At 33.6% G+C, this 21,451-nt stretch overlaps 1 protein-coding gene across 1 annotated transcript; it reads left to right on the forward strand.

The window, feature by feature from the left end:
- Positions 1-371: 371 nt before the first annotated feature.
- On the forward strand, positions 372-8,191 carry RAD51AP2 (RAD51 associated protein 2). Its single transcript, XM_054475752.2, has 3 exons — positions 372-3,640; positions 4,709-4,789; positions 7,817-8,191. The coding sequence occupies exons 1-3, from the start codon at positions 397-399 to the stop codon at positions 7,966-7,968; spliced, it is 3,477 nt and encodes a 1,158-aa protein (XP_054331727.1). The 5' UTR covers positions 372-396; the 3' UTR covers positions 7,969-8,191.
- Positions 8,192-21,451: the final 13,260 nt, after the last annotated feature.

Genomic DNA, 21,451 nt, shown 5'->3' on the forward strand with positions numbered 1-21,451 from the left:
TGTTACCATTCACAAATTTTTTTTTTTTAAGTGAGAGATTCTAACTTTTCCCCTTCGTTCTACCAGAGGGAAAAAAGCATTTAGACTCTCTACAGTCGTGGCATTAGAAAAAAGCGCTAAAAATAGACAATGTAACGGCCCAGGGTGCTCCGAGCTTCAGTGGTGAGACAACCGGGGCGCGTGGGTGGGGGCAGGGAGAGGCGGGACTGAGGGAGGCGGGGCGGGGCTGAGGCTGGGGCTGTGGAGGGGCGGGTTCGGGGTGGGGCAAACCCAGAGATTACGCTAAGGTCAGGCCTTGAGGGGCGGGTCAGGGGCGTGACCAGGGCGGCCCGGAACCGCCTATTAAGAGATTGGAGCTCCGCCGGGACATCGGACAGATCCTTTCCGTTCGCTGTCATGTCGCTCCCTCAGCCCACGCCGCGGATGGCAGAGCTCAGAAAGCCTACCTCCTCTTTAACGCCTCCTGAGGACCCGGAATCCCAACCACCCAGTAGCAAGCGGCTCTGTCTTGAGGAGCCTGGAGGTGTCTTTAAGGCGGGCTGGCGACTGCCTCTGGTGCCTCGCTTGTCTGAGGCGGAAAAAGTCTGGGAGTTGTCCCCTAGACCCTTCAAGGGACTCCTTGTTTCAACGAATGCTATTTTTGATAACTCCACAGACTCCTGTGTGGAGAAATCAGTCAGTGGGAAGCAGATACGTAACCTGGAATGCTCAAATCTCAAATTCCAAATGAGTAGCTGTTTGCAGTCTCCCCCCTCACAAAGTCCTGATTCTGATTTGAGGGCTTTAGGAAGGTCTGAGGCAGGACTGCATGACAGAGAAGCTTTCAGTGTGCACCACAGTAATAGCTCCAAAGCAGGGGTTAGTCAACTTCTGCCCAGCACCTCTATACACGATATACAGGGAATTAGAAATGAGAATCGAAAACAACAGTTTGTCCAAGGAAGAGACAATGTTCACAAAGAAAATCCATTTTTAGATGTTATCTTTTACAAGGAAACTAAATCACCATTTTATGAAATTAAGAACAGATGTAAAGCTAACAGTGTTATGCCATCAAATAAAAGAGAAAATAACATTTCATCATCTGTACTAAAAATATCAAAATCTCAAAACCAGCCCAGCTTGGAAATTGCCAAACCTAGCTATTTTAGAGATAGCAGCACAATAAGTATCCCTCAGTTTCCAATGGCCTTAAATAGCAAAATGTCCTCTGTCTATTTAAAGGAAATAGCAAAGAAAAAGAATGACAAAAAAGAGGCATATGTTAGGGATTTCACAAACATTTACTGGTCCCAAAATAGACCTGATGTTAAGAAGCAAAAGTTACAGAATGATAAAAAAAATGTAGAAGCGGAAAACATTTTTTCCGAATGTTATGAAAATGAATACCCATCACTCAGCAGCCAAAATACTTGTAAGAGAAAAGACTTGATCAGTTCAAACTACTGTAACTGCAGTAGTATCCAGTGTAATGTAAGAGACTCTAGAAAGAATTTCACTATACTAGAAAATGCAAATTGGGAGGAAGCAGAATGTCTGGACAGTTACATACCTACCAGGTTGGAAAAATCTCAAAACTGGGACTGTAACGTTAGACATATTTTGAGAAGAAATAGAGGAAATTGTTGGATTATAAATAATTGCAAGACTGAATGCGAAAATATGAAAAAAACTGAAGAAAAATGGAATTGGCTATTATTATTAGAAATAGACCTTTTAAGCAAGGAAGATTACCACTGTACAAAAGTCATCAATGCACATGAAGAACAATCAAAGCTTCTCATAAGAGAAACATTAGGTAGTCAAACAGCTTTAATAACGACTGTTTGGCTAAATGGTAAAGAAAAAAATGATAATACTCTGCAGTTGAGATACAATGCTACACAAAAAGTCTTTCATGGGAGCAACCCTTTTGAAAGTTTCATTATAGAAATTTTTTATTTCCATAAAAGTATTTCAGGAAATCAAAAAGATAATAGTATTTTAACCTGCTATAACATTTTGAAGTGTAAAAAGCAAATTGGTATAATTGGTATTCAAAATCTAATAACAAGAAACATGAATACAAATATAAAGAATGGAATTTTAAGCATATATTTACAAGACAGTGTTTCAGAACCTTTAGATATTCTATTGAAAACTAACATAGCTTTTTTGCTCAATAACTTTGACTCTTTAACAAGAATTGAAAATGATTTTGAATTAGAAGAGGAATGCATTTTCAAGTGCATGCTTTATTTGAAGTATCCAAAAAATATAGTGGAAAATCATACTGCATATCTAGTAAAGATTTTAACTTCTTCAAGACTATTAGAAGATAATATGAAACCTATGTTAAAGAAAAGGAAGTTATTTAGAATTGAACAAGTTTTTGAAAAGTCTAAGAAAAAAACCATTAATTCCTTCAGTATGACAACTCAAAATACAGGTTTTCCAATTTTTGAAACATATGAAAAAATTCCTCTTTTAATGGACTTTGATGACATGGACGAAATTTCTTTAATAAGAGAAATTACTTGTCAGAATATGAGTTGTCCTCAACAAGTCATGAATGTGGAAAATTGGGCTCACTATAGTTCTAGTACTGTTAAAACACATGTTAATTCTTGTCCTCAATTTATACAGAACAACCAAGGATACATTAATGAAAATTTTTATGAAGTAAATATGCACAACCAAGATTTAAATATGGAAAGAAAACAGGGACATAATAAGATCAGTAGCTTTGATTGTGAGCACATATTTGAAGATTTCTGCAATGTTAGGCAACAGGCCATACCAGCAAACCACAACATAATACATAATGAAGAGACCCATACCATTTCTATAACTCAAGTACTAAATTTTTGGAACTTGCTAAGTGAAATAGAAGAAAAAAAATATGACTTAATTTTGAAAGAGGAAGTAAAAGTCACAGCTGAAAGTTTAACAAATAGTTTCCAAGTTCACAAAGATGCTAAGATAGAAAAGGAAGAGAAAGATAGTTTTTTTCCAATGGATGACATGTTTTCTGTACAGTCAGTTTCATTAATAAGTAAGGAAGTACATGTGGAAGAAAATAAATATGTTGATCAAAATTATGTAACAGATACAAATGAATATGAGAGTATTTTGCCAGAAAGGGAGATAGCTAATTCAAAGGATTTTCATAGAAAGAATGACTCTGCATTATATATTAATCATCAGTTTGAAACTGGTCTGAGCGAAGGGAATGATGAATGTTTTCAGGATTTAGCTAAATATTTATCAACAGAAGCTCTGACAATAGTAAAAGATTTTGAGATGAAGAGAAAATTTGACTTAGTACTTGAAGAACTTCATATGTTTCATGAAATTAGTAAGGAAAATGAACTTCTAAGCACTGTGGAAACAAACAATGGGCAAGAAAATTACTTTGGAGAAAATGATGCTGAGGAGGTAAAAATGGAGATAGAAAAAGATTTAAAAATGGTTGTGGTCAACAAAATAAGTGCATCTTCCTCGTTCCATGATACTACAGCAGGTCCCAATATGCATAAAAGTCACCAAAGTTTATTTAAGTGGAAAACTGTACCCAATAATGGAGAACAGGAAGTTCCTAATGAGAGTTGTTATCCAAGTACATCAGAGGAAGAATTATTTTACTCTATTTCTGAGAAAGGTATGAAATTCATTTTAAAACATTATTTCTCATGCTAGAAAAATTACTGCTTTTTTCTATGTAGGCCAAATGTATAATTTTGACAAAAAAGAAGGAAGGTAGAGATAAAATGCAAGACAGTGTTTATTGATGCACACTATTTTCTTTCTTTTTTTTTTTCCAGCAAGAAGCTATAGCTTTATTTATGATAGAAACAATACAAATTTCAAAGCAAGCGGCAGTTACTCCTTGGAAACACCAAAAAAAAAAAAAAAAAAAAAGTTGTTTTCATACAGTTACATTGTTAATTCCACAATAGCATTTACCATATCATTACTTGTACTTCAGGGCTCAGACTGCCTTTGCTCTCAACACATTTGCTTCTGACATGACCAATTCTATGTCCTTAACTTCTTTTTTTTGAGACAGAGTCGAGCTCTGTGGCCCAGGCTGGAGTGCAGTGGCACAATCTCGGCTCACTGTAACCTCTGTCTCCTGGGTTCAAGTGATTCTCCTGCCTTGGCCTCCCCAGTAGCTGGGATTACAGGCGCCTGCCACCACACCCAGCTAATTTTTGTATTTGTAGTAGAGATGGGGCTTCACTGTGTTGGCCTGGCTGGTCTTGAACTCCTGACCTTGTGATCCACCCACCTCGGCCTCCCAAAATGCTGGGATTACAGGCGTGAGCCACTGCGCCTGGCCTCATGTCCTTAACTTCTACACCTGTTTCATCAACCTCTTCCTCTTCACTCTCCTCTTGTACAGTTGGAGTCTGTGTGTTTTCTTGAATGTTTGAGACAGCTTCACCTTGAACTTTGACACAGCTTCACCTTGAACTTTGAATTTCTCAGCAGCTGCTAGCTGGGTGCACACTATTTTCTCATAAAGATGTATTCAAATGTTCAATAATATACTGAAGTTGAAGGAAACCAGTTAATTTTAAAAAGGAGCTTTGAAGAGTCCTACTTCATTTTTCTAAATATTAGAAGCCAACTGAAGGAAATATTTCTGAAAATATAATTTGTTTGTACTGTTAATATTTTATATAAAAGTTACTTTTTGCTGTAACATATCACTCTTTATTTTCAGATTGTGAAACACCTTTACCTAAAAGACCTGCTTTTCTCCCTGATGAATGTAAAGAAGAATTTAACTATTTATTGAGAGGAGGTAACATTGTGGTTACTTTTTAGGATACCTTCTAAGATGATTATTGCATTATGGTATTTTTAGTATGAGGAAAGTATAGATATTCATGTTGTTCAAAATAAATACAAAGTTTTAGCAGCTTTTAAAAGCATTAATATTATACTGATAAATTCTAGTAATTAAAAATTTGGTAACAGTTAAAATGCTATTTAGAATATTATTGGGAAATGCACTCTGCAAAACTATGTTCAGATATTTGTATTGATGTATTAAAGTGACTATATGTTAGTGTTGTATATGCCTAGTTTACACATCTAATAGAGATGTGTAATAGAGAACATGCTCTCTGATAGAGAACATGCTCTATGCTTCTCATTGTTATGAAGCTTTTATATGGACATTTTATTATGCAAATAAAAAATATTTGCCATTTAGTCATGTTAACATGATTTTTGACTGACGTTTATACTTTTGATTACATTAAAAATACAACTAGGCCAGGCACGGTGGCTCACGCCTGTAATCCCAGCACTTTGGGAGGCTGAGGTGGGCAGATCATGAAGTCAGGAGATCAAGACCGTCCTGGCTAACACGGTGAAACCCCGTCTCTACTAAAAATAAAAAAAATTAGCCAGGCATGGTGGTGGGCACCTGTAGTCCCAGCTACATGGGAGGCTGAGGCAGGAGAATGGAGTGAACCCGGGAGGCGGAGCTTGCAGTGAGCCTAGATTGAGCCACTGCACTCCAGCCTGGGCGACAGAGTGAGATTCTGTCAAAAAAAAAAAAAAAAAAACACACACACACCAAAGAAAAATTAAACAACTAACCTTATCTTTTGCCCAATAGATCTACAATGTCAGAATGAAACACAGTATGTTTAACATTCATTCCACCTTGTGGTACCAAGCGTGTAGGGTAGGGGTAGAATTGAAATTATGGAACTAGGTAAAGTTATAATCCGGTCAGAAATTTCTGGTATTATACAAGGTTAGATCTAAAAAGAGTAACAGTAAAAAGGTTAAATATATTTACTAAAACATCTTGTCATGCATCACGTCTCAAAACATTTTTTCTGCATTCTCATAATCAGTAGAATGTTACCTCTGATACATTTATTGTCACCTCAGAATTGTATCTTTTCCTCTTTTCTTAGCTTACAATGAAATAGTTTTAAAAATTAATCAAAACATTGGAAGATCAAAAGCCCACAGGTAGTCTCTTCTCCCCGGAACGAAGGAAATAACTGATGGAACAATACTCCATGAGTCAAAAAGTAGGATGGCAAGAATTAGCCTGGAAAGGATAGGGTTTGCTTCTTCTAGGGCAGAAAGAAAGGAAGAAATTGGTTTAGCAATGTATTTTGATATAGAATAAAGGAAGATTAGGAGTATATACTCATGCTGTCATTGTGATTATAATTGTGATAATAAAATGGATGTAGGAGGAGGATAAAGTATGTGTGCACATTGGAAAAGCAATCACTACATTTGTTTGAAATATCTAAACCCATATAACAATGTGATTCAGCCTTCACAAGTTAAAATGACATGTTGTGAAATGTCAAAAATAATGTATGAATTCAGCCAGAATTATTTAATACTATGTTAGGAAGTAGATTCACTTTCAAAGGGCACAAAAGTTGAATGATCTTCCTGAGGCTTGTTAAAATCCACAATGTAAGAGAAAAGTTGGAAGATACTGGGGAATGGGGTTAATATGAATGGATTTTACTGATCTGCCTAGTTAGAGTGATTGCCTGCTTATACACTGTCATTTTAAAGGCATCAGAAAGATCCCAGTTATCCTGAAAAGTTTTGATACCCACCCACCTGCCATCATGATGCCTCTTCTCTTAACGTTTCCGTTGACTACTAAATGTTTTCAATGGATCCCTTCTCTCTTTCCATCTCTCTCTTCTCTCTTTGGTGTGAAGGCAAGTACAGTATTGAAATTATTTTGAGCACATGTTATATGCCAACCAGCCAGTTCACCGGTGCTTTATATATCATTTAGACCAGTGGAGGATCTTGTGATCCAACAATGTTGTCTTATTTAAACAATCCCTTTGTGTTTCAAAGTTTTTAGAAGATCTAGCAATGATGTATTTTTCTTTAACCTTTTATAATTAATTTTCTAATTTTAATATTGAACCGAGTATAATAAACTGATTTTATCTGTTTTGTGTTGTTTTTCTCCCTGTTTATTATACATGTAGCTTAATTCTGTATTCTACTTCATTAAAGTTTACGTAGATACATACAGATTCTTTTTAGTTCAGGTTAGTAAAAATCATACTGCTAACCTTTTGTCAGATTTAACATTTGATTACACTGTTTTTAGTATAACAGGCTATTATGTTGAGGTCATACTGATTCACTAAAGTTTGATTTACATTTTTGGTTTTACATATGTACCACACAGTTTATTTAAAAAACTCTGAAAGTTAGAGATACTATATGTTATTATCAGAGGTAGTTGATTTTACATAACTGATTTAGTAACAGATGTATGTATCTCCATGAACTGTTTTGGACATCTTCGAAAATGATATAGTATGATGTTAAAGAACAACTTCCAACTCAGAGCCCTCTATTGATGCATAATAGATGGAGCGCATTTGTGTTCTATTATTAACAGTAACCTCCGTTAGAAACCAAACATAACCATTAACCATACAGCATAGTTGTTTAGCTACCAATAGAAAAAATGACCTGGTGTTTAAAGCCACAACATCAAGTTGGCTTTAAAACCTATATGGTTTTGTTGTGATTGTTGTTAAGTTAGACTGCCTGATTGGAATGCTGACTTTGTTTAGTTGCTATATTTTATGGGGCAAGTTACTTAACTTTTTGTGCTTATGTTTTTCATATTTTAAAACTGGAGCTAGAAATAAGTAAAATAATGCATTTAAAGTATAGTGCCTGGCACATAAATAATAAATGCTCAGTAAGTATTCATAAATGTTGCTAATATCATGATTAGAAGTAAAGATTTTTAGGCATAGAAACTATTGATAATTTTTACTCTTTTATTGTCTTATATTTTTAGGTAGTCACTTTCCACATGGCATTTCAAGAGTACGACCGCTTAAGACATGCAGTAGGCCAATCAGGATTGGTTTGTCAAGAAAAGCAAGGATTAAACAACTTCATCCTTATCTGAAACAAATGTGTTACGGAAACTTAAAAGAAAATTTTTGACTTTCATATTTCAAAACATTTTACAACATCTAGAAATGTTTTGTTTTCTTTGGATATATGTTCTTCCAGCTTGGGGGTTTGGGGCTTGCTTTATTATAAAGTGGAGAAGTTTTTTTTTGAGTGTATAAATTATTGTATTACCTTTCAAAGTTATAAAATACTTTATAGATTTTTATGTCATATAAAAATGTACACATTAAAGCCGTTTCATGATTGGATAAAACATGTTGACTTACTATTTTTCATGATATATGCATACAATCCTTTTGTGGAGAAAATTGATAGCCTTTATTTTCTTAAAAGGATCTGTGGCTCATAATGAACTACAGTTCTAATCCACTTCCCCTGTTTTTCAGGTGAAAAAATGGAGGTACAGAGAGGATGAATAAGCTTTTCAAGGTCACAGCATTTGTATTAAGACTGGAATAAAGACTCTCTCCTCTGTAACATTCTTTCCCACTTTTTTCTGCGTTCACTTTCTAATCTTTATTTTTTTCTTCCAGAGTCTATCTTTGACCCCAGAGCAGAGCTATGATTATGTAGTTAATACTTACTATTAATTTGTTCATTCATGGAACAAATCTACTGTAATACTCCTACTATTGTCTTAGGCTCAATGATAGAATAAAGAAGACATGTGTAAGACTTTGCCTTATGGAGCTCACTTTCTATGCTTGACATTGGTAGAAAAATGTAGGATATAAATAATTTATTTATTTATTTATTTAATTAATTTATTTTTTTGAGACGGAGTTTTGCTCTTATTTGCCCAGGCTAGAGTGCAGTGGGGCAATCTCAGCTCACTGTAACCTCCACCTTCCAGGTTCAAGAGATTCTCCTGCCTCAGCCTCCCAAGTCGCTGGGATTACAGGTGCCCACCACCATGCCTAGCTAATTTTTTTGTATTTTTAGTAGAGACAGGGTTTCACTGTGTTGAGCAGGCTGGTCTTGAACTGCTGACCTCGTGATCCACCCGCCTCGGCCTCCCAAAGTGCTGGGATTACAGGTGTGAGCCACCGCGCCTGGCTGGATATACATAATTTAAAGGTAACTATCAGTAGAATAAAATATACTTTAGCCAGAGAAATAACAAAAAATGGGCTAGTTAGCAAAACGTAGGGAAAGAAAGAAGCGTCAAGAAAGCATAAAAAACAGAAAGCATCTAATGGCATAAGGAGGACTAAATGTATTGATTCACAAAATAGATGTGACTGGATGAAATTATCTTATTACAAGCAAACATTCTCAGACTTACTGAAACCACCTCAAATTTGGTTCTGTTCATTAATTTCCATCTCCCACCATACACTTTCCAACTTCAATATCTTAGACTAATTTTTCTTCTGCCCTCATAGAACTCATTACCTTCTTACACAGTAATTTATACCTTCCTGGAATATAAGCTCCTTCAAGGCAGAATTCTTTTCTTTTCCCCACTGATATATCCTAAGTGTCTAGAACAGTACCTGCCCCCTAGTCAATACTCCTATTATTTATCTGACTGAAGAAATAAATTTCTACTCCAATCTCATACTAGCTATGTTTTTTTGAATTCTTAATAGCTTTATGGCCCTGGGCAAGCTCCTCATTTCTAAAAAGAGGATAATATTATCTTCTGGGATTATTGTGAGGATTAAATAAACTTAATACATACCACATATTGTAACAGCTCTGATACATAGTAACTACTCAATAAGGAGTACTTACTGATACATAGCAACTACTCAATAATTAATAACTACTTAGAATGTTTGACCTTTCTTGAAATTTTGTTCTGGATTTTGCATTAGATTATTTTCAGAAGTATGCTATTCTTATGAGTTTTATAAAAATGTTTCTTTTTTTCCTACAAACGTCCTCACTTCCCTCTTCCATCTTTTTATTATTATTAGCCCCATGTTGGATTTTTCTGTAATCATACAAGGTAAATCTCATCACAATCAAGATCTGTCTTCACAACCTTAGTCCTTTGCCCTGTTCTCTGTCACTCTGTGTGAATATTTAATTTTGTTCTCAGGTCTGTATCTCTAGGACAGGTTTATATGCTTCTATTCTTATTCCTAGTACCACGAAGGGTTTTATGGATACTTTTATCTTTTCTCTAATAAATAGTATATTCACTTACAACCACTCAATGCTGGTTCTTTCATATTCTGAACTGATTGAACATGTGATAAGTTTAAACTCCTAGCACATATTGTGCTGCTTACAACGGTTTTCCATGCCACTGCCCTATTACTAGCTTTGATCGCTAGAGCTTTTCTTCTAGGGATGACACCTCCCCAAATGCAAAACTTGCTCCTGCTAGTGTAATTCCTCAAGCACTCCTTCCCCAACTACCTCCAACCAAATACACAACATAAGCACACAGGACCCTCCCCCTCCTGCCTAATTGTATGCGTTATTTTCTCAGGAAATAGAAAGTTGGAGGGTAGGAGGAAGGCAACATTTTAGCTCTTCTTGTGTTTTTGTGTCTTCATAGCCAGGTTTGGAAAGGCTGCATGGGATCTGTGGTGGAAGACATTTTAAACTGATGTCCATCCTTTCTCCACCTTTTTCTTTTTTATCTTTGCTCTTAAAATGTAAAAGTTGAATGCTTTCGGATCAGAGGAAATATTTAAAGGATAAAAAGCCACTTTAAAAAGTACTTGCTTTTATTCAACTTTATACTGAATCTCTGCGTTACTTCAGTTTAAAGTTACAAGCTTCTGGATGCATAACTGTGAGCATGAGAAGAGAAGCAGAGCCTTATATTAAATCATCTTGAAAAAGTGATGTGGATAGTCTCTACCTTAAGTATGCAAATCTCTGAGTTACCTGTTTAACCTTATTTAGTTAAGTAAAATGGAAAACAAAATATGCAATGAAGCTGATCTTTAGTTCCACCTAAATTGCCACATAAAAGAATGTTTATAGAGTCAGTCATCATTTTGGGAAATCTTTTTAATAATGCAGGCATTACACATTTACATTGACACATAATAGATTGTGGCAGAGTTTATCCTGCTAAAAATAATCTTTCAGATTAAAGGGAATAGGATATCAAGAGGATCTGAAATTATATTTTTCCCATTTTGTTGTAACACATATCATTGTTTGAAACTATCCTTGCTAGACGAGCCTATTTAACATATTGTTTTAAAAACAGCATATTCAGAAAGGAACAGTCACTAAACCATACCACCTATCCAGGCAATGGGCAAAAAATAAACTCAAGATCTAAAGGTCTCTGTAATTTCTTCTGTAATTTTATAATTTGGAGACACTCATAATTAAAAAAAAAAAAGAAGTCTGTGGATCTCTTCCTTGAATTCAAGACTCATGACTTTTACTCAGTCTCTCTACTGTGATGACTAATAGGCATTGCAAAGCTACCATGGCCCAAACTGAGCTTCTGATATTTGTTCCCAAACTCTTCCTTCCACAGTGTTTCTTATTTCGGTGAATGGCAATTCTATTCTTTTAGAGACAAAATGCTGGAGTCATCCTTGACACTTATTTTTTTCTCATAACCCATGGCTGGCCTATCAACCAATCCTATTGACTTTAGCTTCTCATCTGGATTATTGCAATTGAGTCCTAACTGATCTCTCTGCTTCAGTTCTTGCTCCCCTTCAGTCTATTCTGAACACAGTAGCCAGAATGATTCTTTAAAATATAAGTTGTGGCATATCACAGTTCAGCTCAAAACCTTCCAAAGCCTTTCCTTCTCACTCAGAATAAAAGCCAAAATTCTCACTTTAATGTATGAGGGCTATAATGATCTGACCTTCTTTTGCCTCCTTAAACTCTTCCCTGTATTTTCCCCTTGTTTATTCCTCTGAAACCACAATGGCCTTCCTGTTTCTTAGACACATTAGGTGTGTCCCTGACTCATGGCTTTTGCACTTACTTTCTTTTCCTGGAATGCTTATTCCTAGGATATCTGTATAGCTTGCCTTGTACCACCTTCCTAATAGCTTTATTCAAATGTCATCTTCAAAGTGTGGCCTTCCCTTCCTGCTAACATTCATATTCCCTTTCCCTGCTTTCAGTTTTTCCTCCTTAATAATTTACTATGGACATACTACGTATTTTACTTTTTATTTTGTTTATTGCCTGTCTTCGCCACTAGGTTTTAAGCTCTGTGAGGGCAAAAGTCTTTTATATTATATTTATTACTCTATCCCCAGTGCCTAGGACAGTGCTTGACATAAGTATTCAATAAATGTTATTGACAAAAAATTGAATAATGAGACCAACAGCGAGTATGTCTTAAACATATCATGCGGAATAAACTTCTTGAATCATATAGCTTTGTGCCCTCCTGGAATTTAAAGGTATCTTCCCTCTTCTTTGCTATTCTCTTTTGTATTTTCTCTTTGAACCAGAGAAGTGAAAACAAAGGTTGGATCTAGATCATTTACTGTGTGTTCTTCTTCAGGCATTTAGCTGCCTAACTTGTCTGAATTTAAAATTAGTCTTTTTTAATGAAGAAAAAAATGAGGCAAACCATAGTAAAATGTAGTACGTATTTAAAATTCAATGTCGTATCTCTTATACCACTTAAAATCTTTGTAAACAACATCAGTATTTAAATTTTCTAATGGCCTTTTCCTTTTGTGTTAGTAAAAAACATCTATTAGGGTTTTCCAAATTTTTATTTTTGCCTTTTTACAATTCCCCTTTAAACAGTCTTTTAAACTTTATTTACTGATTCATTTTTGAAAAGTTAATACCTAGACATGGTACAAAATACAGAGGATAAAGAACAAAAAAAGAAACAGTGAATATAAGTCCTTTTCTCTTTTTCCACACTCAACTTTTCAGTTTCTGTTGATGGAGGAAACAATTGTCAACAGCTACTTGCTCCTATGAAAAAATAATATTTTATTATTAATAAGCATAGAGGGTATTTTTAGTTATTATCTGTTTTATACCTATACTTTAAAATATGCATAATTGTCTTTGTGTCTTACTTTTTCCTTAAATATATGTTTCTATAAAGAAATTTGGTCATTTTGGTATACTTAACAAATTTAATAATTTATGCATTTTAACATGTTACAATTTTAAGGTTATAAAACTTTTTTTCAATGTTAAGAAACAGAAACTTGAAAAGTAAACTGGGCTTAGTGAATCTGACATTTCCATTAAAATTACCTTAATTTCTGAAGCAATTTTAGAAATTCTGATTTTTAACTGTTTCAAATATCTTTAACACTATCTTAACAAAGTATTCATATTCCAACAAATTCAATTTTATCTGTACACTTAATTACACAGTCCATGTCTTCGTTTTTTTTTAAAAAACCTTTGTAATTGATTTTGCTGCCTGTCTAATTATGATTGCAATTTCTCTCCTTTATTTCACTACTAAACATCCACTAGCTCAAATTCCTACTCAATTCTTTGTTAAGCTTTCATCTGTATGTGCACACATTCTTTCTCCTCTCTCCTCAGAGTTTTTACCTCTTTGCCTGCCCTGCCTTCTCTCATCAGAAAGAATACTCTTAAAATGCAGAGGACTTTGGCCTTTTTTCAGTTTGCATTTTCTTTTATTTCTTTGCATTGTTAGCTGCTTTCTATTCTTGAAACTTTCACTTTATGATGATACACTACCTTTTATTTTCCTAACAATTGTATCTCTTTTGCGTTCTAATCCTCAGATATAAGGAAACTTCAAAGTTTAGTCCACGGACTTTTGCTCTTTATTTCTGTATTTTACTCTTAGAAATCTCATTCATTTTTCATGGGATCATTTACTGCCTCTACATTTACCAACTCTACAGTTTTGGAAACAAATTATGTCTATTATATCTCTCTATATATCAATTACAACTACATCAACAAACTACTGCTTTGGAAACAAATTACACCTTTCAAATTCTAATTTTGGCAGCATAACAGTAATTTAAAAAACCAATGTTTATGAAATACATGCCACGGTTCAGGAGCTATTCTACAATCTGTATAGATAAAATACTAATTTAATCTTTAAATAACCTCACAGTCAGATACCATTACTATCTCCATTTTACATTGTGAGTTAAATAACTTGTCTAAGGTCACAAAGTATTATGTTTTCAGAATTCAAACCCATGCAGTCTGCCCTATGGCCAAAGCTCTTAACTGCTGTTATATTGTTCTGATTTCCACATTGCTATAGGTCAACAACTTCAACTCAGTTGTCTAAAATCTCATCAGTCATCATTCACTCTACCATCTGACATTTATTTTATACTGTCAAGTTCTGTTACTTCTTCCTTCTAAGGAACCCTTAACCAATGCATCCTTCTTCATTCTTTAGAGCCTCTATAAAATGGCCTTACCTAATAGAACTTTCCAACTGGCTGCCCCTCAACTTCCCTACAATTTGGCTAGTGTATTAATGCACGACTTTCTCCCAATTAATATTTTCCCATTTTGCTAATTTTTTCCTCTCCTGAGATGCACTTTCTTTTACCTGTTTAAATCACACCTGTCCTTAAACTACCACCTTTATACTGCTTTTCCCAACTACTTGAACATTTTATGATTGCTAAGTCCCCTGAATAATGATAGTGCTTTCTTTTAAAATGCATCATCAAGCATTTATTACACCTGCTTTGTATTTTATCTTTGCCTATCTAAGCCTGGGCATAGAGATCATTTTAGAAACTTTGCAGTCTCTAAAGCAGTGTATCAGAGCTTTATACTAAAAATGTTTATTAATTATATTTGAATATTAATATTGCATTTATTTCATGGCATCTTATATTTGGCTTTATATTCTTATTGATAAATCTAGTAAGCTTATAGCTTTTTTTTTTTTTGGTTTGCAGAAGAAAATGTAACTAAATACAAAGGGGATTTTTGGCATATTTTTGTCTTTGGCCTTTTCTTGTTGACCCTGTCTCCTTCTACTTCTTAGGTCAGCTTCAAAGCACAACCCCACTTTTTCCTCACATAGTTTGTATAAATGCCTTTTAATATGCCTAACACCTACTCAAATTGAGTTGCACACATTTTTTACCCATCAATAGTACTGATTTTAGACAAAATATTATGAAAATATTTGTGTATTTTCATCAATAGGCAAAAAAGAATGTTTCACAAAACAATTTTCCTGTCTTTTAAACTTTGGTGTACAAAAATAATGCCTTGCAAATCTGCTACTCTAACTGCTGCCCTTTGAATAATTATCCTCATTATTACTGCCACCATTATCAGTTATTAAGTGCCTTCACGAAAAAGGGCAACTTGCTACAAGATGTATAGATATAGTGCCAATAATCAACATTTGGAGGCCACTTATTTGTAAGAACCAAGGGGTTCAGCTTGCAAGAACCAAAAGCAGGACCAAGGGATTCTTTTATAGCCCGCTGGGTGGATCAATCTTCCAGCTGGTACTTCATTTTAAAATTGCTTTATTTGCTTTTAAATTTTTTATTTACTTTTAATTTAGTGGCATGTTGCTCAAACATCTTAGTATACTTTCACAAAATTTCTCTACACATCTCAAATTCCTTCTTTTTTCTTGCAAATGACAAACTACATGCTTATTGACAGAGAAATTTAATTTGTATGTGGCAGAGTAGTATAAAATTAGCTCAATGTATAATTTTGAGATATATATGGACTTATTTCTCTAAAAACTGATTTAACTTACATACAGTTTAAAAACTTTTATTTAACAATAAACTATTTTTAACAGGAAATAAGTTTATTGAGCTATAGGTATATTGATCAGAATACCATAAAGTAAGTTGGGTCTAGGAATATTTTTGAGATATAACATTCTCATTTAGATTAAAATTCTTGTTAAAAAATGGCAGAGCACAGTTTTATAAACCATTAACATTTTTATTATACTATCTTTAAAAAATTAATAGGCTTTGTTTATTAGAGTACTTTTAGGTTTACAAAACTATTAAACAGAAAATACAGAGTTCCCATATACTTTCCCCCAACTCTCTCTATCCTCCAGTTTCTCCTATTATTAACATTTTGCATTGGTGTTACCACTGATAAATCAATATTGATACATCATTATTAACTGAAGTTTATGGTTTACATTAAGATTTGCTCTTTGTGTTGTAAAGTTCTATGGATTTTGCCAGATGAATAATTTAATGCAATAACCATTATAGCACCACACCAAATAGCTTCAGTGCTCTAAAAATTTCCTATGCTCCACATTCCTCCCCATTCCTACCCCAAATCTCTGCAACCCCTGACCTTTTTAACATCTCTATAGTTTTGTCTTTTCCAGAATGTCATATAGTTGGAAGCCTACAGTACGTAGCCTTTTAGACCACTTTCTTCCACTTAGCAATATGCATTTAAGGCTCTCATAATGCTAACTTTTCTTGTGGTGGAACTTCTCTTAGTAGAAGACTTACATCTTAAATGCTGTAGGCCTTAGCCTTTCATTATTACATTTTTTTTTTTCAGGATTAAAGCAATTATAGTTCAAATTGTGGCTATATCCATTCATAAACTTCTGAAAATGTTTCTTCATAGATTTTCCTTATAGGGATTCTGAGCTTCAAGGAAACTATGCTGTTAACATGCACTGGCATTTCAAAGCATTTTAAGCCTTGATAAAATGGCTTTAAAGGAGGTTTTATCTTCTTTCTGTTTGCAGAAACAGTACTTAAGAGCCAAATATACAATAGAGTAAAATGGTCCATGGTAAGATGTTGCTGTAAAAGTCTAGGCTAGGCTTGAAAAATTCTAGTAAATGGAAATCCAATGTGCTAACCAATATAAAGGGATGTTTTAATGTGTTACTTTTGTGATGTCTTGCATAATGAATGCCTTATATGTGCTACACGAGCATCAGAATATTATTACTAATTCCAATTCTATGACTACAGGAATAATAATAACCATTAAGTGTTTTTTTAGACCCAGTAACTATCTAGCAGTTGGCCCTATGTGGGATATGCATGTGTATATCATGGCCCCTACTTTTAAATAGTATGACATTTTAGTTGACAGAATCTAAGAGGCAATATCCATGAAACAACTAGAAGAATTGTTAGGAGATTTGAGCCTTCAATCGGACCCTCTTTCATGACTTTGAATATGTCATGTAGCCTCATTTGGCTTTCAGATGTTTCCTCATTTGGCATACTGTAATCACTAAATTAACTTCTGATATTCTGTTCTGCAAATGAAATACATTGTGGGTTACTAATTGTAAATGGAAGGAGAAATACCAAGATGGAAATACAGTAAATGTAAAAAAAAAAAAAGAATGTGTAATACTTTTAGGTATTTTAGCAACTTTTATTTTCTATTAAATGAAGATTAAAAAAATAAAAATTAGGGTAGTTGTTATTATTTATCTTTCATTTATTTCAAATAGGAAGTATCTGATTTCTTTCCCAACTCATTCATTTATTCATTTAATATTTATGTCCTCAACAAACATTTACTGAGGACATAACAGGAGTCTGGAACTGAACAAATGACTTAATTTCTATAAATTCTCTCATTTATGAAGCTCAGGTCACTTTACTTATCATTCTTTATGTACAATAGCTTTTGATAGGAATCTATTCAAGGAATGGTTTAGGCCTAACTATTAAGGAACTTGTTTTTAAATCAATTCCTGTTCTATACAAATAATAGAAGATGAACCTCAATAATGATTGCTTGGATTTTCTGAAGGCTGTTGTGAAGACAGTCCTGCAGATGTGACCTATTTTCCCTATCTGGATAAAATGAAGTTTTAATTGCTTTAATGTTTGTTATTATGGAGATTTGGGGGATGGAGTAGGAATTACCTGACTGACTTGCATGGAACCAACATTAGAGATAATACACATGAGATGTCTAGCATAGCTTCTGGCACATAGCAAGCATGTGGCTACTAGTAGCTAAGATTATTAACATTTTAGAAAAGAGTTTTCTCATCCTTTATAGGTTATAAATAACAAGATTACCAAAAGTTCTCTAGTCTTAATGGATTCCACATATAAACCATGGGTTGAGGAACGTTTACCTTTATGCTAAGAAGTGTTTATTATGTATTTTGAATTTTTACTTTTCAGAATACTTGTTCAAGGCACAATTCAAATACTATACATGTTGGGCCAATTTATTTTAACAAGTATAGTGTATTGTGCCAGGTTCCATGGAAGACACTTTACTATAAATAAATTAACCATTAAAAAGAATACAGCAGTTTTTAATCGTAATAAAATATAAATACATAACATACAATTTATTATTTTAATCATTTTTAGGTGTGGTATATAGTTGAGTGGCAATTTTGAACTTTGCCTTACTTAAAAAATATATTTTGTTCAGTTTTCCTATTTTTACCATAAGAGTGACATCATAACTTTATAACGACAGAGGGGGAAAACTCATTTTTGCATCTCTGGTTTTTGACTTAAACTGATTTTGTGGTATAATTCTTAGCTATAGTTAACACATTCCTATGTGTCTTTGAAAACTGCTTGGGTATTTGTTAGAACTTGGATGTAAAGTTCCTTTGCTTAATGGCTTTTTCTTGCAAAGACATTACACCACGGAGAAAAGTTTTAAATTGGGATCAATTTATGAAAGTTATTGAGACTGTACTTGAAATGCAAATTAAATTGACAAAATAATTATATTTACACATAGAAAAATACTGCATATTAGTAAATTTGAAAGAAAGCATGAGATCTTGTTAGATTAAGATAGATGAAACACATTATTCAGTTGAAAAAACATCCTTGAGGATTTGTTATATACAAGGCATTTTGCTACGTACTGTGGGAGTTGCAAGGATATACAAGATAAGGAGTTTAAATCTTGTTGGAGAGAAAAATGCATTCATAGGTAATACAGAACAGAGTGAACCAACAGAGTGCTATGGAGGTGCAGAAATTCTAGGGAGTGATTCTGATTGGAAAGAGGGATTTATATGAAATCTGGTATTTAAATTAAATCTTAAAAAATTTTTAAAAATTTTAGATTAGGTAGAGTAAGAGGATTCTATTCAGAATAGCATGAAGGTAAGCAATTTAGCTAGAGACTTATAAATGTTAGTGGTGTATTTTTTATTTTATTACTCTTTACACAAAATCATGAGAGATTATAGATTAAAAATAAAACATGTTAAAAGACTGAATTCTCTTTTTATGGTGAAAAATTATTTTTCCTTATTTTATATTTTGAAATCCTCTTTAATTTTGAGAATTTGATTTGTGTTCAATAAATCAAATTAAAAGAGGCTTTCTAGGATAGGAAGCAGTAGACTGAAATCCTAGAATTTAGAACAAATTAATTTTTAGTACTTCACACATTACAGTCTCAATAAAGAATAATGAATGTTTCATTTTCTAGTGATTCATATGCCTTTAGAGAAATTCTTTCTCTTAGCCTTCCGTGCTGAAGTATAATTCAAAAGTAAGGCATGCTACTCAAGTTTTCTTCCTTCTTACTAGTATTCAACCCAGCAATCCCATTACCAGGTATATACCCAAAGGGATACAAATTATTCTACCATAAGATGTGTGCATGTGAATGTTTACTGCAGCACTATTCATAATAGCAAAGACATGGAATCAACCTAAATGCCCATCAGTGACAGATTGGATAAAGAAAATATTTTTTATATATATATAGGTGTGTATAGGTGTGTGTGTACACACACACACACATAACCTGGAATACTGTGCAGCCATAAAGAAGAACAAGATCATGTCTTTTGCAGGAAAATGAATGGAGCTGGAGGTCATTATCCTTAGCAAACTAACACAGAAACACAAAACCAAATACCACATCTTACCACTTATAAGTGGAGCTAAATGATAAGAACTCATGGACACAAAGAGGGGAACAACAGACACTGGGACCTACTTGAAGGTGAAGAGTGGGAGGAAGGAGAGAATCAGAAAAAATAATGATTGGGTACGAGGCTTAGTACCTGGGTGATTAAATAATCTTTACAACAAACTACCATGACACGAATTTACCTACATAGCAAAACTTCCACATGTACCCCGAATCTAAAAGTTAAAAAAAAGTAGACTGTATAGAAACCAGATATTAATAAATTTTTAAATATATGAATATTCAATTCAGGCATATAATTATGTGATAGTTAAAATGTTTCACAAAGCAATCTATTTATGCCTATGTTTATATATATATGTACACACACACCTATATTTTAATGCTAGTTTTATTTATCCTGAAGTCCAGATTGCTAAATTAGTAGAAAAATTTCTATGTTAATTACATAGAAAATATTTTAAAAACTGAAACACAACCTTCTCAAGTTATTTTTCAAGTTGTCACTGGACAAGATTAGAATAATGAGGTAAGATTTGACGAGGTTCACCACTATGTGAAAAAGGATTTTATCCAACATTCATCCCTAAAATTGAGTTCAAAATGAATGATTATCTCACTGCATTCCTAACTGCAGACTGTAAGAGGTAAAATTTATTTAATAATGGGGATTAAACATTTTTAAAGAAATATTTGATACATGGATTCAATATGATTTAAAACTTTAAGTTTTGTAACATTGCTGGGCCTTCAGCCATGAGACTTCCCAGTTTTGAAAATTATAGAACTTGACAAAATATGCCTGTACCCTTTTTCTATTCTGAAGCAAGATGGAGAAATAAAAATCTTTCTCCCAAAAAGTGTGTGCTACTTTTCAGCCTCACTAATGAGAGTTTATGTTGGATATTCATTTTTCTGATCTAATAATTTAGTTATTTCAATATTTCCCTCTGACCTGAGCACTATGGAAAAACGTAGACCAGTACCTCTTTCTCTGACATATGGAGACATAGCAGATTGAGTTGTGGTTTTTATAGTAGAAAAGGAACCAGGCAAGAAATGAAATAAATGCATCATCATGACTTTTGGTTGCATCATACCCAGCATTTCCAAATAGCATGTGAAACAAACTGAAAGCAGAAGCAGAGTGTTGTAGGAGAAAGGACATGGGTTTTTGGAGATAGAGAGATCTGACTCTCACCCATAGCAACCTGTAAGATTTTCTGTTTCTTCATGTGCAAATTGTTGGTAGTAAAATATATCTTTCAGTGTTTCTATCAGAATTACAGATAATTCTTACAAGTTGTCCAATAGGGTGACTGGTACATGATAAACATTTAATAAATGGTAACAATTAATATTTAACTGAGCTTGTCATAAAACAGTTGCTCAAATGTTTATTATTTTTACATAATATTATTATCATTTTAAATAATATTAAATAATGTAATGTTTATTATAATAATTAATAATTGTGATATCTAGTGCTTAGATACTTAACTAAGCATTGTCTAATAATTTTTCAAAAATCTTTGTTGAGTAACTACTATGTATAAGACTGGTTGTAGGTACTTGGGATACATCAGTGAACAAAACAGACAAAATAATTTTCTGCTCTTGTGGACCCTACATGCTAGTGGAGGCAGGGACAATAAACAAGAAACGTAAAAAATAAAGTAAATTATACAATATGTTAGCAGGTGGTAAGCCGATGCAGAATGGGGTA

This window comes from Pongo pygmaeus, chromosome 12 (assembly GCF_028885625.2).
Source record: "Pongo pygmaeus isolate AG05252 chromosome 12, NHGRI_mPonPyg2-v2.0_pri, whole genome shotgun sequence".
Lineage (NCBI taxonomy): Eukaryota > Metazoa > Chordata > Mammalia > Primates > Hominidae > Pongo > Pongo pygmaeus.